This window comes from Rhinatrema bivittatum, unplaced genomic scaffold (assembly GCF_901001135.1).
Source record: "Rhinatrema bivittatum unplaced genomic scaffold, aRhiBiv1.1, whole genome shotgun sequence".
In the NCBI taxonomy this organism is placed as follows: domain Eukaryota; kingdom Metazoa; phylum Chordata; class Amphibia; order Gymnophiona; family Rhinatrematidae; genus Rhinatrema; species Rhinatrema bivittatum.
Window position 1 is genome coordinate 83,034 of NW_021820813.1, and position 26,845 is coordinate 109,878.

Genomic DNA, 26,845 nt, shown 5'->3' on the forward strand with positions numbered 1-26,845 from the left:
ACATGCACCTCTTTGGAGAGGGCCACATGGGGCAGGAGGGAGTTAGTGAAAAGATGGGTAAGAAGCATATATGCCTCCCTGCCAACTAAAACTGGTTTCCATTGGAGCCACACCTGGACCGTAGTCCGCAGGGCTGTAGGGAAGTACAAGAATGGGACCCAAGTGTCACGGGGCTGCCAGGGAAGGGCCGACAAGGGCATACCCCCTACCATAGCATGCTCCAGAAAAACCCACTGGGGGATCTCCTGTGTTCTATGCAGAACTACTAAGGCCCGTAGCTGAGCTGCACTATAGTACCAGTTGAGGTTGGGGACACTCAGCCCTCCTCTAGACTTAGGCAGATATAACGTAGAACGCGCCACTCTTGGTGGACGCTTGCGCCAGATAAACCCAAATATAACTTGCTGCCAATGATGAAGAACGTCAGACTTTATAAAAATAGGGATGGTAGTGAAAAAATATAGAAAACGGGGCAAAACATTCATTTTTATTAACGCAATTCGACCCATCCACGAATGTGCGTGGCGGCTCCACTGCTCCAAATCCCGTTTCACCTGCTGTACAAGCGGGATGTAATTTAGTTGATATAATAAGTCAGATCTAGGTCCAATACGTACCCCCAAATATTTTAAAGCTCCCTTGGCCCACTTAAAGGGAAAAAGACTCCGGAGACGATTCACATCCTCCCCAGGCAAGGTAAGGTTAAGGATCTCTGATTTATCATAATTCACCTTAAGCCCGGAGACCGCAGAAAATCGGTCGAGCTCCAACATGATACCGGAGAGGGAGGTGAACGGCTCCGTGAGAGTGAGCATCACGTCGTCCGCAAATAAAGAAATTTTAAAGTGGTGACCACCCGCACGAATGCCCTTAACAGAGGGAGCAAGCCGGACTCTGGTCGTAAAGGGTTCCAAAAAGAGCGTAAAGGGGAAAGGGGACACCCCTGTCTAGTGCCGCGGCCGATGTCAAAAGGTTTCCCATACTTCCCATTGACCTTAACTCGCGCCTGTGGGTGGTCATAAAGCTTCCTAATCCAAGTGATAAAGGTGTCACCAAAACCCATACAGGAGAGAGTACGCAGCAAAAAGGGCCAGTGAACAAGATCAAAGGCCTTCTCGGCGTCTAATGAGAGGAGTATAGCGGGAACCTGTGAGTGATGCACATAATCGACTATGTCAACTATTCGCCTGACATTATCAGCAGCAAGTCTGCCAGGAACAAAGCCCACTTGGTCAGAATGAACGAGCGTAGGTAGAACTCCATTAAGGCGGGCCGCCAACACCCTGGCCAATAATTTTAAATCGATATTTATCAGGGAGATGGGGCGGTAAGACCCGCATTGTGTATGGTCACGACCGGGCTTAGCTATTACTGATATCCCTGCAGTGTTGCTATCTTGTGCAATATGTCCCCCCTGACATAGGTAGTTAAACATAGCAGTAAGTGGTGCAGCAAGTACTGGGGCAAAATGACGATAATAAGAGCCAGTGAGCCCATCCAGGCCCGGAGCCTTACCTGGCTTCAGTCCCTTAATTGCCTCTAGAACTTCTGAAATTTCAATAGGTTTATCCAAAAATGCCTGTTGGTCGGGAGTGAGTGTGGGCAATGGTGTGTCCGCCAGATACAAAGATATGTCCTCCTCCCCAATACCCTTACTTCCTTTATAGAGTAGAGCATAAAAATCAGAGAAAGAGTCACGTATGTCCTCAGAGGTTGTAACCAGAGAACCTCGCGCATTACAAATCTTTGCCACTAAAGTTTGAGCCCTGGCAGCCTTAAGCTTCTGAGTCAAGTATCTCCCGGCTTTATTCCCGCCCTCAAAAAATTGTTGCTTCAACATAAGGAGATGGTGACTAATGGCGGTATCCTCAAGAGATCGCAAAGCATCCCTTGCCTTAAGGAGTTTATTATAAGTATGGGCAGAGCCATCAGCTACATGTTTTTGGGTGAGGGTAGCGACCTCCGACTTAAGAAAGGTACGATCCTTTTCCCTTTCCCGATTGCAATGCGCCGCTCGCGCAATAAACCATCCTCTAATTACGGCCTTGGAGCAATCCCACACCACTACAGGACTACTCTCATCCTGGGTATTATTACGGAAGTACTCTTGGAGGTGGTTAGTAGTAGTAATCAGAAAATCCTTGTCCTTTAACAGACTATCATTAAGCCGCCACGGTGTAAACCCCTGATCTTGGATTCCAAGGCGGAGATGTATCCAGATCGGGCCATGGTCGGACCATGTAATGGGTTCTATGTCAGCCATGGAAACACTGTTTTGCAAATGGGAGGAAACGAATAGGTAGTCAATGCGGGAGTATGTACCATGTGGAGGGGAAAAGAAAGTATAGGATCTAGAGTGCGGATTTCGTTGCCTCCACATATCCACCAAACTCCAGCGATCTAGAAATGAGCGCCATTCCATTCGCATCCCTGGTGTAGCTACAGCCCGTGAAGAGCTGTCTAGAGTGGGGTCATATACCGAATTAAAGTCACCACCCACCACTAATTCGCCCTCCCCATAGGCCAGAAGCAATTGATCTAGTTCATGAAGAAAAGCAACTTGTGACGTATTAGGGAAATAGACATTCAAAAATGTAAATATGCAGGACCCCATCCGTAATTTGAGGAAGAGATATCTGCTACAAGAATCAAAATGGGAATCTAACACCTCATGTGTGAAGGAATTAGCGATGAGAATTCCCACACCGGCATAACGTGAAGACTTGGTACTGGCAGCCCAATAGGACTGTGAGTAGGATGGGAAAACCAACAGTCGTTCGTGGTGCTTACGTACATGCGTTTCCTGGACATATACAATAGCTGCCCCCAGACTCTGCATCTCCTTCTTCAACAGTAAACGTTTGCGCGGGGTATTGATGCCCTTTACATTAAGGGAAACAATTTTACACGCCATAGCATGAGGGACTGAAGAGCACCCCCAGAAGTGCCCACCACAGCCAGCTAGACCCAGAAGAAAGAGGCACCCACCAGCACCTGTAGAATATATTGTTACCAGAAACACCCTCAGAGAGAGAACACAAAAACCAGTTGTCTACCCCATTAGTCCAATTGTGTGTCCCCCAAACCCAATGGGGAACCACACTCCCTCGGGGAGCAACCATCAGATCTCCAGCAATCACCTGCTTCCCGCCCCTCCCCGCAAGCACAAAATGAGCATAGCAATAAAGATAGAAATCACAAGCAAACCCAGTAAAGCAATTCAAAACTTCATGACATATAACAATATATATGGAAATACAGCCAACAGAGATATATGCAGGTAACACCCGAACACGCCAAACTTTGGTACCAAGACTGCGCCAGTGACGTATAGGCAGAGAGAAAGACAATAGGCTAGAGCCGTACTCGCAGTCACTCCTCAGCCCAATTCAGAAGAGGCCGAGGATTTATCACCCTGTTGTCGTTGCAATCTCCTGCCACCCTTAGCTGCGCGCTGCCATCGGGGTGCTGAGTCCAATTTAGCTGGAGGTGGCGCCTGCTGTGGTGCTTGAAAGGAGACTGATAGTTGAGCTTGCTTGAAGGCCTCCACCGCCTCAGCAACACTTTTAATCCGGTACGTGGTGCCCTGTACTTGAAACTGCAGACCAAAAGGAAATGTCCACCTGTAGCGGATCGACGTAGATCGAAGACTTGCAGTCACCTCGCGCAGATCATAGCGTCGTTTGAGAGTTGCAGGAGCTAGGTCTTGATATATAAAAATAACATGATTATTCCAACGAATTTCCTTTAATTTTCGCGCCGCCTCAGCAACCTGGGACTTCTGAGCGAAGCTATGGAAACAGAGAACCAGGTCCCTTGGCCGCTGATCTCTCCGGGGGCCCAGCGCCCGGTGCGCTCTTTCCAGACGAATCTCCGAAGGCTGTAGGGCTGAGATTCCTGCATCCGGAGGTAGTAGAGTTATGATATGGGAACAAATCTGCTGTGCAGTGGTGAAAGCGTCCTCATATTCACCATTGTCAGGGACCCCCCAAATACGCAGATTACATCTGCGACTGCGATTCTCAAGGTCCTCAATTTTCTCTTGGAGGGCCCCGAGTTCCAAGTTGACATTCACTTGCCGGGAATTCAAAGTATTGATGGCCTCTCCGTGGCCCTCCACCCTTATGTCAATGTCATCCACCCGGGAGCCCAGCGCTGCAATGTCCTCTTTAACATCTGCAACGGCTGCCATGATGTCTGCCTTGTCCCGCTTCATGTCGGCCCGGAGCGTGATAAACCATTCACGGATCTCATCCCTTGATAGGGGTGCTGGGGCTAGGACAGAGTCCTCCCGATCCGCCGAAAAATCCTCCGGAGTTGGCGCCGCGGAGTCGGGGACCGGCGCGGGCACCACGCGGCCGCCATCTTCCAGGCCCGAGTCAAGCGCCGCCTTGTCGTAGGAAAACTGCCGCAAATCGGCGGTCTTACGTTTCGCAGCCATCACCAAAGGTACCTGGGGTGCTACTGCCACGGCGATAAGCGTTTACGGGCGAAAAAAAAATTGCAATCGCAGCCGGTACTGGGTTAGAAATGCTTGCAGGGAGCGGAGCACTGACCCTAGGCGACCGCTTCCATCCGATGCGCAACAGCGCCCCCCCTTTTCAACGTTTAATCAAGGAGACGTAAAATTCTTATAAACATGGGCAGTTTATAAGAATTTTACGTCTCCTTGATTAAACGTTGAAAAGGATTATCTTGTGGCATCCATTTCTTTGTTTTTTTCCTCACGATAGTGTAGTTAAGACAAACATGAATGGAAGTGGAGGAAGATGGTGGATTTCCTCTTGTTTGCAGTGGTCTGAGAAGTAGCTTCTTTAATACATTATGGGCAATTTCAAAGGTAAGATGTGGGTCTTCCCAAGCCTACCTGCCACAGCACTCCTTCAGCACCCATTGACCACTTTGTACAAAGTGTAAACTCACGACAAGAAAAAGTCTCCAGTGCTGAGCCATTGGGACGCTCATTTGGGGAAGGTTCTCTTATGGCCTCCTAGGCCTGTGAAGCATCTTTAAGCCCAGAGGAGTAGAGAACTGACCCTGGATGGGAAAGGTCCATCTCTAGTAATGTCACCACGTCGACCACACTGGCAGTACACTCAGAGACTCCTGAAGTGAGAGATGCGGCCTTGATGGATTCGTCAGGGAGCAGTCCCGGCTTTTCAGTCTTTGGATTTGGTAGGTCAGACTTCTTTTTCTCTTGAACGAGCTTTGGTCTTTTCCCTGGAAAAAATATTGTTCGCTCTAGAGGACCTGGGAAGAGAGATTTCTGCTCAAATGTGATTTTCTGTGATTAATAACTGTGATTAATTTCTGTGATTAATAACTCTACTGGTCATTTAATACTAGTGAAAAGGTAGAAGCTACTGAGAAAATGGTGGTCATGGAACAGAAGGTATCCCAATAACTGGGAAGAGAGATTTCTGCTCAAATGTGATTTTCTGTGATTAATTTCTGTGATTAATAACTCTACTGGTCATTTAATACTAGTGAAAAGGTAGAAGCTACTGAGAAAATGGTGGTCATGGAACAGAAGGTATCCCAATTACAGGCTAATGTTGTTGCGCTGATTAAAAATAACACTATAATACAGTGGAAAAGTGAAAACATTGAAAATCTTCTTAAATCTAAGTATTTAAGGTTGATAAATTTTCCAGAAATTGATCTGATGTCTCCAAAGGAGATCTTCAAAAATATATGTTGGAAATATTACAAATTCTTAAGAACAAAAGAAATTGCCTTGCTGGGTCAGACCACGGGTCCATCAAGCCCAGCATCCTGTTTCCAACAGAGGCCAAACCAGGCCAAAGGAACCTGGCAATTACTCAAACACCAAGAAGATCCCATGCTACTGATGCAATTAATAGCAGTGGCTATTCCCTAAGTAAACTTGATCAATAGCCATTAATGGACTTCTCCTCCAAGAACTTATCCAAACCTTTTTGAACCCAGCTACACTAACCACATCCTCTGGCAACAAATTCCAGAGCTTAATTGTGCATTGAGTGAAAGAATTTCCTCCGATTAGTCTTAAATGTGTTACTTGCTAACTTCATGGAATGCCCCCTAGTCCTTCTATTATCCAAAAGTGTAAATAACCGATTCACATCTACTCGTTCAAGACCTCTCATGATCTCAAAGACCTCTATCATATCCCCCCTCAGCCGTCTCTTCTCCAAGCTGAACAGCCCTAACCTCTTTAGTCTTTCCTCATAGGGGAGCTGTTCCATCCCCTTTATTATTTTGGTTGCCCTTCTCTGTACCTTCTTCTTCGCAATTATATCTTTTTTGAGATGCGGCAACCAGAATTGTTCACAGTATTCAAGGTGCAGTCTCACCATGGAGCGATACAGAGGCATTATGACATTTTCCGTTTTATTAACCATTCCCTTCCTAATAATTCCTAACATTCTGTTTGCTTTTCTGACTGCTGCACACACTGAGCCGACGATTTTAAAGTATTACCCACTATGATGCCTAGATCTTTTTCCTGGGTGGTAGCTCCTAATATGGAACCTAACATTGTGTAACTACAGCAAGGGTTATTTTTCCCTATATGCATCACCTTGCACTTATCCACATTAAATTTCATCTGCCATTTGGATGCCCAGTCTTCTGGAAAAGCTTTTTCCTATATGTAAAGCTTTCTATCCATCTTGTCCTAAATCAGGAGGAGATCGTGAACAATCTGGTGGAGTGGAGCAAGCTATACCTGAAAATTAGAATTTGACTAATTTTTTGGAATCCTCTGGGAAACAGTACAAAAGACAGCAGTGGTAGTGCAATTAGTATTGGAACCTGGTAGAGAATTAATTATGAAGCTTTTCTTCAGACATAGAGAACTGGTTTTTTTTATTACATATAAGGATTTACCCAGATGTTTCCATAGCTACTCCAAGAAGGCGGAGGCAGTTTTTATTGCTGATGTTTTTCCTTAAATATCCTGAAAGATATTTGCTTAAATATCGTAATGCTAAATATGTTTTGTTTGAGCCATCTCAGTTTAATTTCTTTTTGAATACTCAAGCTCTACCCCAACCGATTCTCTGCCCAATGAAGCTTAGACCTCTAATATGTAATTCTTGTTGGCTTTAGAGGAATGTTCCTCTTTTCTTTTGTGTATTAATTTAATTCCTATAATTTTGACTGCAGTGGGGCCCCATATTGTGGAGTTTAATACCTTGATGTTTGAATATTATTTTGTTATGGTACCATTCCTATCCAGTTTGTTTATTTTATTTGTTTTATTTTATTTATCTGATTATTAAATTCCACTTTTTGGCATCTGTTCTTGTATCTGAATATATTTAAATTCAATAATCAAAGAATAAAAAAACAAACACCTGATGGCAGTGCTTAGTGCTTACCTCCCTCCCCCTGCCTGTCGTTCAGGTGCTCTAGGGCCACCTCCCAAGGCCACCTGGGAAATGTATTCTCCACTAGTAGTTCTGTCCCCTTAGAAAAATCCTTAAAGGGTTCGTCCTCCTTAAAGCACCTTCATGGTTTACCCTTCTGCTTTTTGGGGGCCAGCTGTGATGAGCACCATGGCATTTCCTCACAATATACATGAGATAGATTTCCATACCATGGAGGCAATGCATGCAAATCTATCTCATGCATCTTTATTGTCAATTTTCTGAAAACCTGGCCTGTTTGTGGCTCTCGAGGACAAGAAATAGGGTAACGCTATTAACTGTAGGTGTAATGTTGCTTCATGGAGGATTCTCCCTTGCAGAAACTGATCCTACCATTAACAGAAGGTAAGGGGTTAACCTGCAAGGAACAGCAGTTACTACCCTAACCAGACAGGATGAACCATTTGTGTCTTTATCTGCCATCATTTACTATATTACTAAATCTGCCATTGTACCTGAGAACTGGAGGGTAAAATATTTATAATGCAATTGGTTTTTTACTATTTATTAAGTTTTGTATAAACATAATAACAAGAACAAACAATGCACAGTACGAGAATCACAAACAAGCAAGTGAGAAGATTTGGCTCACAAACAAGAAATCATATTTAGTCCAGAGTATATATGGGTCTCGTCATTATTGCAACCTCATACATTTAGACATGCAAAGGTAATTCTCTCCAATTCCAATATGGGTCCCAGATCTGATTATAGTTGTCCACTCTGTTCTGGAGCGTATAGCTTAATTGTTCTAATACAGCGATCTCAGTTAGTTTAATCTCCCAGCAACTTCGAGAAGGAGTTGTTTTCCATTGGTGGGTAATCGTTAAGCGAGCTGCATGCAACAAATGGCCAACCAATTCCTGGGGTCCTCTCATTTCCCATCTGTTAGCCCACCTTCCCATGAGAAATAAAGAGGCATCGTTTTTCAATGGCATCTTACAAATAGTGGAGATACAGACACCGTAGCCCAGAAGTTTTGCACCTCAGCACATTTCCACCTCCCTCCCGCAACCTTTCCAACACATAGGACTGGTGGGGCTAAAGCTTAAATGAAATGTCTGGGTACGATGAAAACGATGTATTAATTTATACAACACTTCATATCCTTTATTACAAATAGATATGTTCCTAGCAGCTTTCCAAATAGCTTTCCAATCCCCGACTTCCAATTGGAGCCCCAAATCAGCATTCCACTGTCGTAGGATCCGGTTAGCTGTAGTAGCCTTTTCAAGATCAGAGCGAATGGATATATACAGAACTGAGATGAGACGTCGGGTCTGGGCTCTACAGCTAAGCACACCTTCCACCTCCTCACAATCACTCACCACTTCATAATCCAGTGAGTGATTTACGATGTCTCTTCGTAAATAAAAATAGAGGCCCCTGGTAGAATCTGGAATTTGAAATTCCTTTGCCAAATCCGTAAAAGCGTTAAGGTGGCCCTCTTCAATTAACTGCCCCAAGAATTGAAGGCCTTGCCTTTCCCATTGCTCTATATCTGGGGAAAAGGTGTGCTTAGATAAATCCGGATTTTGAGACAGGGGAGTCGTATATGACCACTGTGTGGCTAATGCCGGAATTTTGGATTTGAGAGATCTCCACACTCACAAAGTATGAGCAGTGATGGGATGTCCCTGCATACATTGTCTATATGTATTAGATGTGGCATATGCAAAAGAGAACTTAAACTGCAGCCTTAAGCCCCTCCCCCCCCACCCCCGTTCCAGAGAAAGCCAGGCCTCTGGAGGGTCTATACCCAGCCAAACCCATATGCAAGCTAGACGAAAATAATGCAAATTTTAAAAAATAGCTCCAGAGGTGACTCAGAAAACTACCGACCAGTGAACCTCACATTGATGTTGGGCAAAATGACAGGAACTGTTATTCTCAACAGACTTACTGAGCATAAAATAGACATGGCTTAAATGGTCATTTTTCTCAGTGGAGAAAGGTAACATAGAAGTGACGTCAGAAAAGGACCTAATGGCCCATCCAGTCTGCCCAGCAAGCTCCCATGGTTATCAGTTTCCCATACTTATCAGTTACTCAGACTGCCAAGATAGGGGCTCTTGTTGGTTACAGTTTGAGTCCAATTTCCTTTCACCCCCTGCCGCTAAAGCAGAGAGCAAAGTTGGAGTTGTTTCAGAAGTGTAGCATCAGGCATTTTGGTTAAGGGTAGTAACCGCTGCATCAAGCAAGTTACCCCCAAGCTTATTTGTTTTCCTAGACTGTACAGTTCAATGTCCTTGTTAGTTGTTGTCTGAATCAAATTCCTCTTTTCCCCCTGCCGTTGAAGCAGCAAGCAATGATGGAGTTGCATCAACAGTATGAAGACATTATTTGTTAAGGGTAGTATCTGCCACACCAGCAAGTTACCCCCATGCCTCTTACTTCATTCCCCTCCCCCTTGCCTTTAGGGATTTACAGTGTTTATCCCATGCCCTTTTGAAATCTTTCACTGTTTTTCTCTTTACCACCTCCTCCGGAAGGGCATTCCAGGCGTCCACCACCCAGAAAAATTTCCTGACATTGTTTCTGAGTCGTTCTCCCTGGAGTTTTATTTTGTGACCCCCTAGTTCTATTGGTTTCTTTCCAATGGAAGAGGTTTGTTGTTGATTGTGCATCATTAAAACCTTTCAAATATCTGAAGGTCTGTATCATATCCCCTCTGCTCCTCCTCTCCTCCAGGATATACATATTTAAGTCCTTCAACCTCTCCTTATCAGTCATTTGATGGAGACCTCCTATCATTTTGGTCGCCCTTCTCTGGATCACCTCCATCCTGTCCCTGTCCCTCTTGAGATACGGTCTCCAGAACTGAACACAGTTCTCCAGGTGAGGCCTTACCAAGGCCCTGTACAAGGGGATCACCACCTCCTTTTTCTTATTAGAAATTCCTCTCTATGCAGCCCAGCATTCTTCTGGCTTTAGCTATCACCTTGTCACATTGCTTCGCCATCTTTAGATCGCTAGACACCATCACCCCAAGGTCTCTATCCTGTTCTGTGCAAAGCAGCGCTTCATCCCCCCATCGCATTCAGTTCTTTCAGGTTACCACATCCCAGATGCATGACTCTGCACTTCTTGGCATTAAATCCAAATTGCCATATCTTTGACCACTCTTCAAGCTTCCTTAAATCCCTTCTCATTCTCTACACTCCATCTGGTGTGTCCACTCTGTTGCAGATCTTAGTATAATCCGCAAATATACAAACTTTACTTTCTATCCCTTCCGCAGTGTTGCTCAGAAAAACGTTGAACAGAACCGGTCCCAACATTGATCCTGGCAGCACTCTACTTAACACCATTCTCTCTTCAGAGTAGGTTCCATTTACCATCACATACTGTCTTCTTTCCGTCAACCAGTTTGTAATCCATGCCACCACCTTGGCGCTCACTTCCAAACTAAGATCATAAGAACATAAGAAATTGCCATACTGGGTCAGACCAAGGGTCCATCAAGCCCAGCATCCTGTTTCCAACAATGGCCAATCCAGGCCATAAGAACCTGGCAAGTACCCAAAAACTAATGACTTTCCAATCCCCAAGCTTCTCATTTTGTTCTTGAGACTTCTATGCGGGCCCATATTAAAGGCTTTACTAAAATCCAAGTAAATCACATTGAGCGTTCTTCCCTGATCCAATTCTCTAGTCACCCAATCAAAGAAATCAATTAGATTCATCTGACAGGACCTTCCCCTGGTGAATCCAAGCTGTCTCAGATCGAGCAACCCACCAGATTGGAGGTAGTTCACTATCCTTTCTTTCCGCAGAGTCTCCATTAATTTTACCATTACCGAGGTGAGGGTAACCGGCCTGTAAATTCCTGCCTCTTCTCTGTTCCCACTCTTGTGAAGCGGGACCACCACCGCTCTTCTCCAATCACTCGGCACCACTCCCGTTTCTAGGGATCTATTGAACAGGTCACTCAGCGGACTCATAACCACATCTCTGAGCTTCCTTATGGGTAGATTTTAAAAAAGGACGCGCAATTTTATAATATGCATGCGCCAGTGCGCGCATGTTATAAAATCGCAGGCAGCTCGCGCAAGGGAGGGTCAGACATAGGCCATAATCGCGTGGCGAAGCATCGTCCGGCTTCCCCAGTTCCCTCCCAGACCGTTCCAATTAAGGAGCAGACTGGGAGGGAACTTCCCTACCCTAATCTCCCTTCCCCTTTCCTACCCGCCCCCTATCCCTATCCTAGGCCCCCCCCCCCATTTTTTTAAACTTACTTTTTGCTCCTGCAAAGGAGCCGTAGCAAGTAGCGCATCCCGGCACAGCGGCAAATGGCCATTGTACCGGGCGCCTCTAGCCCTGCCCCCCGGACTGGCTCTTGTGTGCGTAATAGGGGTTACGCACGCGACTGGGCCCCTTTTAAAATGCGTGCGGCACCCACAAGGCCTGGCCGCATGCGTATCCCCTGTGTTTTACGAGCGCGGGCCATTAAAAATCGGGCCGTTAGTATCCTGGGATGAATCTCATCAGGCCCCATGGCTTTGTCCACTTTCATTTTTTCTAGCTTTTCCCATACATTCTTTTCTATAAATGGGGTTTTGTCAAATCCACCCCCATCCACAACTTTGTTAATCAGCAACGATCCTCCTCCAGGGTCTTCATTAGTGAGTGAGCACTGAACTGAAGTATTTGTTTAATATTTCTGCCTTTTCCTTGTATCTTTCCTCACATTGATCCTTTTCACCTTTCAGTCTCACTATACCACTTAGACCTTTCTCCTTTCTCTGAAGTATCTGAAAAAAGTTTTGTAACCTCTCTTTACCTCTTTGGCAATCCTTTCTTCCACCAGACGTTTTGCTTTCCTGATTACTTTCTTCATCTCTGTTTCACCAGATATTCTTCCCTGCGTTCCTCTTTTTTGGGATCCTTTATATTTCTTAAATGCTGTTCTTTTTATTTTTATTTTTTCAGCCACCTCCTTTGAGAAACAGATCAGTTTCTTATTTCTCTTGCTTTTGTTAACTTTTCTAAGAAAGATTAGTTTCCTTTGTAATTGCTCCTTCTAGTTTGGCCCACTGTTGTTCCAACCTCTCCCATTTTCTCCCAGTCTGCAAGTTCCATCTCCAGGAATTTCCCCATTTCAGCAAAGTCCGTATTTTTGAAGTTCAAAACTCAGGTCTTCATTTGACTTTTTTGTATCCTATTTGTGATATGAAACCATAGCATTTGATGATGACTGGTGCTGAGGTGGGCTCCCACCTGGACATCAGAGACATTATCTCCATTAGTGAGCACTAAATCGAGTATAGCTCCCGCCCTCGTGGGATCCATTACCATTTGTTTGAAGAGAGCCCCTTGCAGGGCGTCCACTATCTCTCACCAATAAGCCTGATCTTGGTCTCATCAAGATGATCTCTCTGCAAGGAAGATACATAGGGCCGGATTTTCATAAGGTTACGCGCGCCGGGCCTATATTCAAAAGGCCCAGTGACGCGCGTAAAGCCCCAGGGCGCGTGTAAGTCCCAGGGCTTTACTAAAGGGGCGGGGCTTGGGCAGGTCGGTCTGGGGGCGGGGTCAGGCTCCCGGCAGAGCGGCCATATTTGCCACCGTGCCGGCAATCGGTTGGCAGGCACAAAAGGTAAAATAAAGGTCAGGGGGAGTTGGAGTAGGGCTGGGGGGGAAGGTTAGGGGGAAGGGGGGGAAGGTCAGGCTAGGGGGCAGGAAACGGGGGAAGGCAGTGCGGCTTGGCGCGCGCAAGGTGCACAATTGTGCACCTTGCGCGCGCATGTTAAAAAATTGGGCGTACATGTGCGTGCGCCGGGTAGCGAGCGCACATGTACGCCCGCGCATAAATCTAACCCATACTGTTTTAAGTGCCTTCGGTAATAATCTAATGGGTAAAGTCTGAACTGTAAACAACCATTTTGGAAATATCATTTTGAAAAGATTGACATGGCCAGTTAAAGAAAGAGGTAATTGTTGCCATGTTAATAATTGTTCCCTAGTTATTGAAAGAGGAGATATATTTAATGAATAGATTTTTCCCAAATCTAAGATCAAGTCAACTCCAAAGTATTTAAAGGAGCCAGATGCCCACTTTAGTTGAAATTCCCCCACCCAGTTTCTTTGAACCGAGTCAGGATATGACAATACCTCAGATTTGTCTCAGCCGAAGACCCGAGAATTCTCCAAATTCTTCATAAAGAAGCGGGAGTGAGGTTTCCGGCTGACATAGGAATACTAAAATAATCATCCGCACATGCGGCATATTTGAAAACCCCTGAACCAATATGTAGCCCTTTCCACTCTTGTTCATTTTGTATAGAATTCAGTAAAGGTTCTAAAGTCAAAAGAAATAACAGCGGTGAGAAAGGGCCCCCTTGTCTAGTGCCGCTCTGTATGGGGAAGACAGAAGAATATTCACCATTGCCACAGGCCCATTATATAATACATGAACCACTTTGTGAAATAGTCCCTCCAGTTTCAGATCGTCCAGGAGGCAAACTCTCTCAGCATCAAAGCTGACTTCCATAAAAGGAGTTTTACTATTTTGACAATTAGCGATAGCAGTGCGAATCCTCTGGATATTGGTTACAGCATACAACCTTCTCACAGATCCCACCTGCCCCGATTAATAAAATTTAGTAAAATCAGTGCAACCTATCTGCCATCATCTTAACGATCAATCTTTGATCAAAGTTCAACAAAGAAATTAGGAGGCATGAGGATGTCAAGGCCGGGTCTTTCCCTGGCTTTGGGATAACTGTAATCACTGCTTTACTAACATCCTTTATCTATCAGGATGGCATAGGCCTTATGAAGAACAGGCGTCACCTGCTCAGCCAAGATCCGTCGGGGCCTGGAGATTTCAATAATTTTGCCGTCTGAATTCCCACTAAAATTTCCTCAACACTGATTGGTCAATTTAGCTTAGCCAATTGTTGCTCACCAAAAGTCTGAAGATTCAGTGTCTGTAAAAAGTGATTACATTTAGCGATTCAAAGCCTTCTGATGTATACAGGTTTTTTTAAAAATCTCTGAAAATATTTAATATTGCCTTATTAGAGAACCATATCGTCCACTGTATCTTTTCAAGCAGATATGAAACGGGGGCCTGAAGCCGATTGAACAAGCCTCACTAGCAGTTTACCAGCCTTATTACTATGCTGATATAGTTTATATTTATAACAAAGAAAACTCTTTTTGGCTCTTTGATGCAAAAGTGTATTCAGCGATACTTGTACTGAAACATAAACTTCTTTATGGGCCCTAGTATTCTCAGCAATCAATTTTCTTTTGTGGTAACATAATTTCTAAATCTAGTATAAGCTTATCCATATCTCTTTTCTTATTATAAATGAAATGTTGCCGCCTCTCAAAACGGCTTTGGCCATCTGCCAAAACAACACTGGATCAACAGAATGTGAAGCATTATACTCCGCATTTTCTGCCCATTTTTCTTTTAAATAGTCTTGGAAATGGGAATCAGTGGCTAGATAGTATGGACATTTCCAAAATGTACCATGGGCCTTTTCTCCAACTTCCCGTAAGCTCATCCATATTGGTGCATGGTCTGAAATTTTTATCTCGTCAATCTCAGTACGCTCCACTCTAGATAGGATACTTCTGGAAGTTAGAAGATAATCTATTCTGAAGAATGTGGCATGTGCCCTAGATAGATGAGTATAATCTTTCTCCAACGGGTGGAAGGTTCTCCAGATGTCAATAAGGTGTAATTCAGAGTTTAAATATGAAATGCCCTTTCCTCTGGAAGCCCTGGTATTTGATGTCGGATGAGACTTATCGAGAGTGGGGTCTTGCACAAAACTAAGTCTCCTCCTATTATTATTAAACAATCCTCCAAATTAGGAACCAATAAATGCACTAAATTTGTAAAAAAAATTGTTTAAAGGAGTGGTCATACTGGTTTGGGGCATACACAGGGGCGGATTTTAAAAGGCCTGCACGCGCCGGCGCGCCTATTTTGCATAGGCCGTCGGCGCGCGTAAAGCCCCGGGACGCGCGTAAGTCCCGGGGCTTTGGAAAAGGGGCGGGGAGGGGGCGTGTCAGGGGCGTTCCCGAAACGACGAGGCGTTTCGGGGGCGTGCCGTGGCGTTTCAGGGGCGGGCCCGGGGGCGTGGCGCCAGCCCGGGGGCGTGGTCGAGGCCCCCGGACCAGCCCCCGGGACCGGAACACGGAGTGGGGCTGCCGGCCGACGCGCGCAAAGTTACGCCTGCTTTCAGCAGCCGTAACTTTGCCGACAAAGGTAGGGGGGGTTTAGATAGGGCCGGGGGGGTGGGTTAGGGAGGGGAAGGTGGAGGGAGGGCGAAGGAAAGTTCCCTCCGAGGCCGCTCCAAAATTGGAGCGGCCTCGGAGGGAACAGGCAGCGCGCGCTGGGCTCGGCGCGCGCAGGTTGCACAAATGTGCACCCCCTTGCGCGCGCCGACCCCAGATTTTATAAGATGCGCGGCTACGCGCGTATCTTATAAAATTCAGAGTACATTTGTTCACGCCTGATGCGCGAACAAAAGTACGCGATCGCGTATTTTTTTAAGATCTATCCCACATTGTATAAAACTATCGGTTTCTGGTACAATTCTCCTAATAAAATCACATACCGTCCTTGTGGATCTTTAATTTCTTTTTTTATTATTAATGGTAAATTTTTATGAATAAGAATTGCCACCCCTGCAGATCTAGTATTAGCGAAGAAGAATTTCACCTTTCCCACCCTCCATCGATGAAGCTTCCTATGCTCAATGTCATCCAAATGAGTTTCTTGTAAAAAAAACCAAAAAAACTATAGCCGCTGACATTTTTTCCAGAGCTGAGAGAATTTTTTTTCTCTTTATGGGTGTATGAATACCACATGAAAGAAGCTATTTTAGCCAAAAGATCTTCATTCAAAAATTGGAAGACGGATCCAACAGAAGAAAATAGGATAATGCAAAAACTTTGGCAAATTAAATGTAAGACATTGATAAGACAGGCTAAGAGAGAATTTGAAAAGAAGTTGGCCGTAGAGGCAAAAACTCACAGTAAAAACTTTTAAAAATATATCCAAAGCAGAAAGCCTTTGAGGGAGTCAGTTGGACCGTTAGATGATTGAGGGGTTAAAGGGGCACTTAGAGAAGATAAGGCCATCGCGGAAAGATTAAGCGATTTCTTTGCTTCGGTGTCTACTGAAGAGGATGTTGGGGAGGTACCCATAATGGAGAAGGTTATCATGGGTAAATAAGAATTATGTGGAATCTAGTAAAAATGTACAAGATATTTTAGTTAAAGATAATCTGAATTTACAGGTTAAATTAGAAAATATAGAAAACATCTTAAAAGGGAGAAACTTGCGTTTCATAAATTTCCCACAATTACCGCTTATTTCCCCCAAAGAGATGTACAAAAGATATTTGAGAGAAATCTTGATAGTACCAGAAGAGAATATACCACCAGTTACTAGGGTATTTTCTATACCTTATAAAGATCAGAAAAATGATATTGTAAGAGAAGTGAGCGGAGAGGTTAAGGGAGATCAAGCAGAAATAGTTTCTAGATTAAACATATCTGAAATGCTTGGGACAACGGATTCACTGCTGGCCAAACCAGCCACCATGATAGTTACGTTTAGATTAGAGCCCGACAGGGATTGGGTCCTAAATGTATTCTTTAAAAATAGAATGCAGACTTTCTTAAGTATGCCAATAAGGATTTTCCCTGTCTCAAAGACTACCCATAAGAAAAGAAAGCAATTTCTACTCCTTAGGCCCTTAGCTTTACAATGGGGGGTAACATTTCAATTACAATTTCCCTGTCGATGTTTGGTACAAAATACTTGTGCTTCATACCCTCTCAACTTGCCCAATTTTTAAATAAAAAGAAAGAAGAAAAAGAACAGTTTAGGGGGAAAAGACAACCTTTGAAAATACAGCAACAACTGAAATTGAATCCCTACTCAAAAAAGCCAGACCCTCATCTCATCCATCTGATACCATCCCCACAAAACTCCTCCTCACTGTCCCTGATCTAATATCCAGCCCTATCTCTAACATTATCAATGCATCCATCGAACTTGGGCAAGTGCCCAACTCTCTTAAATTTGCCATCCTTAAACCCACTTTAAAAAAACCTAAGCTAGACCCATTAGACCTTGCTAATTACCGCCCCATTTCTAACCTCCCATTTATTGCTAAAATCCTAGAAAAAACTATCAACCGTCAACTTAGTGACTATTTAGAAGAACACCATATCCTCTCTTCCTCACAATATGGATTTCGCAAATTACATAGCACTGAAACTCTTCTCCTATCCTTGAATGATTACCTTCTCAAAAGCCTAGATAGAAATCAACCTCAGCTGCTAGTAATTCTAGATATCTCAGCGGCTTTTGATACCGTTAACCACCAAGTTCTTCTCCAACGCCTACATGAGATTGGAATAACTGGTACTGCTCATAACTGGTTTACTTCCTACTTGTCCAACCGTAACTATAAAGTCAAAATTGGCAATCACTTATCTAAAGAAATCCCTTTAAAGCAAGGAGTCCCGCAAGGATCTTCACTCTCATCTACCCTTTTTAATATCTATCTTCTACCGCTTTGCCATCTCCTCGCCAACCTTAAGCTTCCACACTTTTTGTACGCTGATGATGTACAAATTCTTATTCCAGTAACGGAATCCATATCTAAAGCCCTTGAAATCTGGGACACTACTCTTGCTTCTATCAATAATCTCTTAACCTCCTTACAACTTGCCCTCAATTCCACTAAAACTGAACTCATGATCATTTCTCCTCCCACCCCATTACATGCTTCTCCCACCTCACCTATAACATCAACGCACATACATTTCTCCCACCAAGTCCGAGACCTAGGAGTCATTATTGATGACCAAATAACCCTCAAAAAATTTATCAGTACAATCCTTAAAGAGTGCTTTTTCAAATTACATACACTCAAAAAATTGAAACCTTTGCTTCATGCATCTGATTTCCGGACAGTTCTACAAGCCATGCTGTTTTCCAAAACAGATTATTGTAATTCACTCCTCCTAGGCCTACCTAAAAATGCCATCCGCCCCTTACAAATCCTGCAAAACACTGCAGCCCGTATCCTTACTAACACAAACTCAAAGGAACATATTACGCCAGTTTTGAAGGAATTACACTGGCTCCCCATTCAATCCCGCATACACTACAAGACTCTAACACTTATCCATAAAGCCCTCCACAATCCTGAAATGAAATGGTTTAATAAATCAATACAACTTCAATCTTCTATTAAACCCACCAGAAATCAATACCTCGCCACATTACAAACCCCTTCACCTAAATTATATAACCATGTTTCCACCAAAGCACGAGCGTTCTCTTTTGCTGGCCCTTTGTTATGGAATACTATGCCCACTGAACTGCGCCTTGAGCCATCTCCCAAAACATTCAAGCAAAAACTCAAGACATGGTTATTCACACATGCCTATACGTGAAATATATATGTTGATCCTCTCCCATTTTCTCACTGCCTTCTCTACCCTTCTCCCCCTGTCTAGACACCATCTCTAATTCTCCTACCTCTGTTCCCACTGTAAATACCTCTCTTTACAATTGCTATTAACTACTTTTGAAATGCTTTCTCCCCCCTCTTACTACATCTAATGTAGAACTACATCTCCTCTTAACCCTTTTCCCTTACCTCAGCCCCAATTTACTAGAATCCCGTTGCTACATCTCCTCCTAACCCTTTTCCCTTACCTCAGCCCCAATTTACTAGAATCCCTTTGCTCCCTAGTTCTGTTTAACTTACCTCAACTAATATACCCCCAAAGTATAGTTCTGTGTTTTTTAATAGATTCTACTTTTATTATATTTAAATATTTATATACATACTTTCGTTTAATATATAACTTGTTAAATATATAATCTGTTAAATGTACAATCTGTTAAATGTATAACGCTCCGGCGTAAGTTAAATCTGTTAAATCTGTTAAATCTGTTAAATGTATAACGCTCCGGCGTAAGTTCCTGTTCATTGTACACCGACGTGATATCTTTGATGAGCGGCGGTATATAAAAAATTATAAATAAATAAATAAATAAATAAATCTAGAGCCTGGTATATAAACGTCTGCATTACAAGGTTATGTTTTCCACCAGATTAAAGAAGGCTTAGCTAATAGTAAATAATTGGTTCCTAACTACTATACCATTCTATATTATATAATTTAATTTGGCTTTTCCTTTTTTTTTAGGACTTAATTTGAAGTTGTTGATCTGTTTTTCTTTTCTGTTAAGACAAAGTTGTATAGTTTCTTCTTGATGTGATCATAGACTTCAAAACTCTATATCAAGTGATAATTTTCTTGATTGTAAAATTGAATACTGAATAAATAAAAAAAAAAAAAAAGAGCTCCAGGGGCGTTCCGGGAAACTACAGACCTGTTAGCCTGACGTCAGTGCCAGGAAAAATAGTGGAAAGTGTTCTAAACATCAAAATCACAGAACATATAGAAAGACATGGTTTAATGGAACAAAGTCAGCATGGCTTTACCCAGGGCAAGTCTTGCCTCACAAATCTGCTTCACTTTTTTGAAGGAGTTAATAAACATGTGGATAAAGGTGAACCGGTAGATGTAGTATATTTGGATTTTCAGAAGGCATTTGACAAAGTTCCTCATGAGAGGCTTCTAGGAAAAGTAAAAAGTCATGGGATAGGTAGCGATGTCCTTTCATGGATTGCAAACTGGCTAAAAGACAGGAAACAGAGAGTAGGATTAAATGGACAATTTTCTCAGTGGAAGGGAGTGGACAGTGGAGTGCCTCAGGGATCTGTATTGGGACCCTTACTGTTCAATATATTTATAAATGATCTGGAAAAAAATATGATGAGTGAGGTAATCAAATTTGCAGATGATACAAAATTATTCAGAGTAGTTAAATCACAAGCAGATTGTGATAAACTGCAGGAAGACCTTGTGAGACTGGAAAATTGGGCATCCAAATGGCAGATGAAATTTTGGATAAATAAAGAACAAAAGGCACCTCTTGCATTGATAACGTAGCTCGGAACTAATATATACTAAATATAGAAAAAGCATATAGCTTTTATAGACACTGCATCAGCAAGCCTGTCAACGTGTTCAATCTGTTAGATATGAACCGTTCGGTCTACACATCATCTGCGGCTAACAGCTGTATGTAGTTAATGTAACAAGTGTTATAGTCCAATAGGCTTGCAAGACCTTGCAACTTTCTCAAAGTTGATTTGCTACAGGCGATTCGCTGCCGAGCCAGTCGGATTATACATTGGATTTGATTTTCATATTAATTTACAGGTCTTGCAAGCCTATTGGACTATAACACTTGTTACATTAACTACATACAGCCGCTTAGCCGCAGATGATGTCCAACAGATTGAACACATTGACAGGCTTGCTGATGCGGTGCCTATAAAAGCTATATGCTTTTTCTATATTTAGTATATATTAGTTCCGAGCTACGTTATCAATGCAAGAGGTGCCTTTTGTTCTTTATTTACAGTTGATTCGAAGGACCTATTGAGTACTCTTTCTTAGTGACTGATGAGATGAAATTTTGGGCCAGATCTTAAAAAATATGCGCGGGCGTAGATTTGTTTGCGCAACCCAGTGTGAACAAATCTAAGCCCGATTTTATAACATACGCCTGCAGCAGCGCGCATGTTATAAAATCTGGGGTTGGCGCGTGCAAGGGGGCGCACACTTGTGCACGCCGAGCCCAAGGGGAGCCCCGATGGCTTTCCTAGTTCCCTCCAAGGCCGCTCCGAAATCGGAGCGGCCTTGGAGGGAACTTTTTTTGCGATCCTCCCAACCTTCCCTTCCCCTATCTAGCCCACCCCCCAGCCCTAACTAAATCCCCCTCTACCTTTTGTTTCCGAATTTACGCCTGCCCAAGACAGGCGTAACTTGCGTGCGCCTGCTCGCCATCCCCCGGCACAGGCGCTGGGGTATCCTGGCCCGGAATGGCCAGCTCCGATAGGCATTGCGAGACCAGGCCTGCAAGATCCTCTTTCCGAAAGAAGTGCCTCATGGTCCAATATGGCTCTATCTCCGAGGGAAGTTCACCCTCCTCGGGGGGCTCCTCACTTTCCTGGGAGCAATCCGAATCCCCATAAGCGGGGCTGTCGGGTGGTGAGTGGCTGCGCCTAGGTCTCGAGGGTCCAGGGACCGGATCAACCGGGACGGAAAGACCCATTCGAGGAGCAGACTGCATCTGGACAAAGGCGTGAATCCCTTTGAATAATTCCACCTAGGAAAGCGAAGCCGGATCTGGCCGTAGGGGCACCAGGTCTCTCGGGTTCCCTGGTTGCTCGCCGCGGCCTGCTAAGTCCGGTGTGCTCCCTGAGGAACCGCTGGGCTGGGGCCGGTCCTGTCCTGGAACTCCCATGGCCTCCTCACATTGAGCACATAGTGAGTCTGTTTCCTCACTCTGTGTGGCTCTGAGGTTGCATGCCGAGCAGAGGCTTAGAGCTTTCATGCCAGATTCTGGAGGTGGCGGCTGTGCGGCCGCATGGGCTCTCTTATGCTCCATTCGCCTGAAATTCGATGTCTCCCAATAAAGTGCGCCTAACGAGCACTTTAACAGCACGCGCCTATACAAGGGCGTCTTATAAATGCGCGCCTATACACGGGAGTCTTATAAATGTGCGCCGTTACACGTGCGCCTATCCACGGGCATCTTATAAACGTGCACCTATCCATGGGAGTCTTATAAACGTACGCCTATATACGGGCGGCTTATAAATGTGCGCCTATCCACGGGCGGCTTATAAATGTACGCCTATATACGGGCGGCTTATAAATGTGCGCCTATCCACGGGCGGCTTATAAATGTGCGCCTATCCACGGGAGTCTTATAAACGTACGCCTATCCACGGGCGGCTTATAAACGTGCACCTATCCACGGGAGTCTTATAAACGTACGCCTATCCACGGGCGGCTTATAAATGTGCGCCTATCCACGGGCGTCTTATAAATGTGCGCCTATATACGGGCGGCTTATAAATGTGCGCCTATCCACGGGCGGCTTATAAATGCGTGCCTATACACGGGCTGCTTATAAATGTGCGCCTGTATACGGGCGGCTTACAATGTGCGAACGTGCGCCTATTGCGTGCGCTAACCACGTGCGCCTATTGCGTGCGTGAACAACATGCGCCTATCGCGGGTGCTCAGCTTAGCAACATGCTTTCAACGGCGAAGATGAGTAGGCAGGCAAAAATGGTGACCTCCTTGGCGTGCTGCCTCTTAGGCAGGCCCAGCAAATTCACACTTCCTCGGAGACCAAGTAAAGATATATGCCTTACCTTGTCTTCGGCGCTTCCCGGCTGCGACCCGGGCGGTCTCCGGCTGCAGGGGGAGAGTACCTTCAACCGCCGCACATAAGGAAATGTGCCCGCTGCCTCTAGGCCATGCCCGAACTCGTCTCGCTCGGGGGCCAAGCCGTGCCCGAGCCCTTCTCACTCGGGGGCTAGGTCCCTGCCGTGAACCGGTCACTGGACCGAGGCTCTTGCTTCCGAGGGACCACGGAAGTCAGCTCGGGAAACTCAACTGTGTGAGGGACCTCCTGGTATCACCACAGGAGTGCGGGGCTTGCTTCAATAGCTTTCTTCTAGGAATTTAGTTGTTAGAATTTGGAAACACGCTCAGCGAGCGTGAGGTAGCTCCAAACTGCTTTGGAGACGGAGATTACTGAATTGCTACACCTAGAGGTATATGGGGGTATATAGAGGCCTGTGGGGGTATATGTACCCGTGCTGACATCAGGTCCATCTTCAACTGCTAGCACGAGCACACGATACCCACTTGTTTTGAGTCCATCTGCTACACGCTAGGAAATGATAGGTTACAAATTTTAACTAATAGATCAGAAATTTCATTTTTTAGTTCCTTCGGAACCCTTGGATGCATACCATCCAGTCCAGGTGATTTGCTACTCTTTAGTTTGTCAATCTGGCCTACTACATCTTCCAGGTTCACAGTGATTTCGTTCAGTTCGTCTGACTCATCACCCCTGAAAACCATCTCTGGAACTGGTATCTCCCCAACATCCTCATTAGTAAACATGGAGGCAAAGAATTCATTTAGTCTTTCTGCAATGGCCTTATCTTCCCTAAGAGCCCTTTTAACCCCTCTGTCATCTAATGGTCCAACCGACTCCCTCACAGGTTTCTTGCTTTGGATATATTTTTTAAAGTTTTTATTATAAGTTTTTGCCTCTATGGCCAACTTCATTTCAAATTCTCTCTTTGACTGTCTTATCAATGTTTTATACTTAACTTGACAATGCTTATGTTTTATCCTATTTTCTTCAAATGGATCCTTCTTCCAATTTTTGAAGGATGTTTTTTTGGCTAAAATAGCCTCTTTCACCTCACCTTTTAACCATGCCATTAATCGATTTGCCTTCCTTCCACCTTTCTTAATGCACGGAATACATATGGACTGCGCCTCTAGGATTGTATTTTTAAACAATGTCCAAGCCTGTTGAACACTTTTAACCTTTCTATTTTCCTCATTTTATCAAAGTTTCCCTTTTTAAAATTTAGTGTTAGAGCTGCAGATTTACTTATTGTCCCCCTTCCAGTTATTAGTTTAAATTTGATCATGTTATGATCACTGTTGCCAAGTGGCCCCACTACAGTTACTTCTCTCAGCAAATCTTGTGTTCCACTAAGAATTAAATCTAAAATAGCTCCCTTTCTTGTTGGTTCCTGAACCAATTGCTCCATGAAGCAGTCATTTATTACATCCAGGAACTTTATGTCTCTAGCAAGTCCTCATGTTACATTTACCCAGTCAATATTGGGGTAATTGAAATCTCTCATTATTATTGCACTGCCAAATTGGTTTGCTTCCCTGATTTCTCTAAACATTTCATCATCTGCCTGACCATTTTGTCCAGGTGGACGGTAGTATACTCCTATCACTATACTCTTACCCAACACACATGGGATTTCTACCCATATAGATTCTACTGAGCATTTACTCTCTTGTATGATCTTTATCCTGTTGGACTCTATACCCTCCCGGACATAAAGTGCCACCCCCCCCCCCCCCCCCCCCCCCCCACCAAGTTGATCCTCCCTATCATTTCGTTATAATTTGTTTAATGAAGCTTTTGTGTTTAAAATATTTTTTTTATATATATTGATTTTGTATGTATTGTTTTAAGCTGTTATTAGATATTTTATGTATGTGGTTTTTCCTGTAATTTTTCATGAAACAATGAGTAAATCTTAGAAATAACCCTTTTTGACCTATCCACTGTGTTGCAAATACCTCAAAAAAACGTTTTACACTACCCTGGTTCAGAAAATGTTCACTTTTAGGTCAATTTTCATAAGGCTATGCGCGTAAAAAGCAGGGGTTATGCGTGTGCCGGGCCTTGTGCGCACTGCGTGCATTTTAGAATGGGCCTGGCCACGTGCGTAACCCCGGGCCGGGCCCTGGAAAAGGGGCGGGACAGCGCGCAGATTACTTCTGCTCAGGGGGAGTGCTAAGTCATCTAACAAAAAAGTAAGTAGTTAGGAAGGGGTTAGGGGTCAGGGAGGAGAGGGGAAAGGGTAGAAAGGTTAGGTAGGGGTATAGGGACGTCCCCTCCTTAATTGGAGCAGACTGGGAGAGAACTGGGAAAGCCCTGGTCCCATCGCTGTGCGTGGGTTTTGAAAATCCCCCCCCCCCCCCCCCCCCACGGAGGAGGCCATGCGTGGATATCATATTTTATAACACGTCTTATAAAACAGCCGCGACCATGTGCTCGCTCCTTTGAAAATCGACCCCTTTGTGTATATGAGTAGTGATCTCTATCAGTCAAACCAAACTCTTCCTCCAAGACCTCAACTGACAGCATTTCTCCTCCTCCATGGTTTTCCCAATAGACACAGATGGGAGAAAATCCTTAATGAGTTCCATTTTAGGAAAATCCAAGAAGATTTTGCACAAGTGATGGAACCTCCTATTCAATTTGTGAATTGTGACTCAGAAATAAAGTGATACCTACTTTCCTGTACAGAAGTTCCTTGCTAAAAATATTTTCTGGTCATTTCAGCCTTGACTAGGCAGACTGATCTGTTACGCAGCAAGATCTTTGACCACATTTGTGTGCTAACGTTTTCTCTCTTGCTCTGCAGTGTGGGAAGTATCGGGAAACGACGGAGCATTTGCAGGACCTTCAGATAATGAGTCGGATAAATCGCCTGCAGCAGAGCGTTTCCCACATAGAGAAGTGGTCGGACAGGATCGCAGCAGAAAGAACGCGACTGCAGAGAAACACGAAGGCCGTTTCCCAAACTGCTACCGACATTGAACGGAGGATCACATCCAGCACCAAGGAGGCGTCTTTGAAAGTCACAGCGGTGAAAACTGATGTGCGACGCATCTCTGGCCTGCAGGTGGATGCAAAGGTGGTGGCAGATTCTGTGCAGGATCTGGAGATGAGGTTGGAGGCGATGGAGAAAAAGACCGTGCAGAGTATTGGAGACATGCTTGCAGGTAGCATCGAGCACGTCAAGCAGCTCAAGAGCTCTGTGCTAAGGAATGAGAACAGACTGGATCTGATGAAGGAAAAGTTAGCAGAGCTACAAAGCCATTTCAACAAACACACCACACAATTCTTGGATCTAGAACGTGATCGCATGAAGCTTCTAAAAACTGTGACTTTTGCAAATGACCTAAAGCCCACAGTATACAATCTGAAAAGGGACTTTTCTCTTGGGGAGCCCATGATAAATGATCTTGCATTGAGAATTGGGAAACTGGCTGTGGGCTTGTTGCAGAGAGAGGAAGAAATAGTTTCATTGAATAAAAAAATTGCCAATCTGACTGCAGTTGTGAGTGACATAAAAGTTGAGAAGCATGAAGTGAGCAACATTTCAGATTAATTCATGTCTTATGAAGAATTCTGTATTTTAGCTTTGAGGATTGAATTCTATCTTGGATACGGTTGTATTTTTCTTTCATTGCAAACAATGATTGTTTTCATAGTATCAAAAGTCAGTAATATGTTTCATGAACACATTCACACACATTTTGAGTTGTTTTCAAACCACTCCTGCCATTCCCAGGATCCATTTTACTTTTGAGTTTGGACAGCTTCATGAAGATTTTTATGAACTAATCGGAGAAAATTATTTTTCACTCAACGCACAATTAAGCTCTGGAATTTGTTGCCAGAGGATGTGGTTAGAGCAGTTAGAGTAGCTGGGTTTAAAAAAGGTTTGGATAAGTTCTTGGAGGAGAAGTCCATTACCTGTTATTAATCAAGTTTACTTAGGGAATAGCCTCTGCTATTACTGGCATCAGTAGCATGGGATCTTCTTGGTGTTTGGGTAATTGCCAGGTTCTTATGGCCTGGATTGGAAACAGGATGCTAGGCTTGATGGACCCTTGGTCTGAAGCAGTATGCAATTTCTTATGTTCTTAACTAAAAATACTTATTTAAGTCA

At 44.1% G+C, this 26,845-nt stretch overlaps 1 protein-coding gene across 1 annotated transcript in view; it reads left to right on the forward strand.

The window, feature by feature from the left end:
* The window catches only part of LOC115082158 (inhibitor of nuclear factor kappa-B kinase-interacting protein-like), a 40,984-nt gene extending 14,355 nt beyond the window's left edge, over positions 1-26,629 (forward strand). Inside the window, exon 2 of the mRNA XM_029586416.1 lies at positions 25,532-26,629. Within this exon, the coding sequence (XP_029442276.1) occupies positions 25,532-26,281 (750 nt within the window). The 3' untranslated portion in view covers positions 26,282-26,629. The remainder of the gene's footprint in view (positions 1-25,531) is intronic.
* Positions 26,630-26,845: the final 216 nt, after the last annotated feature.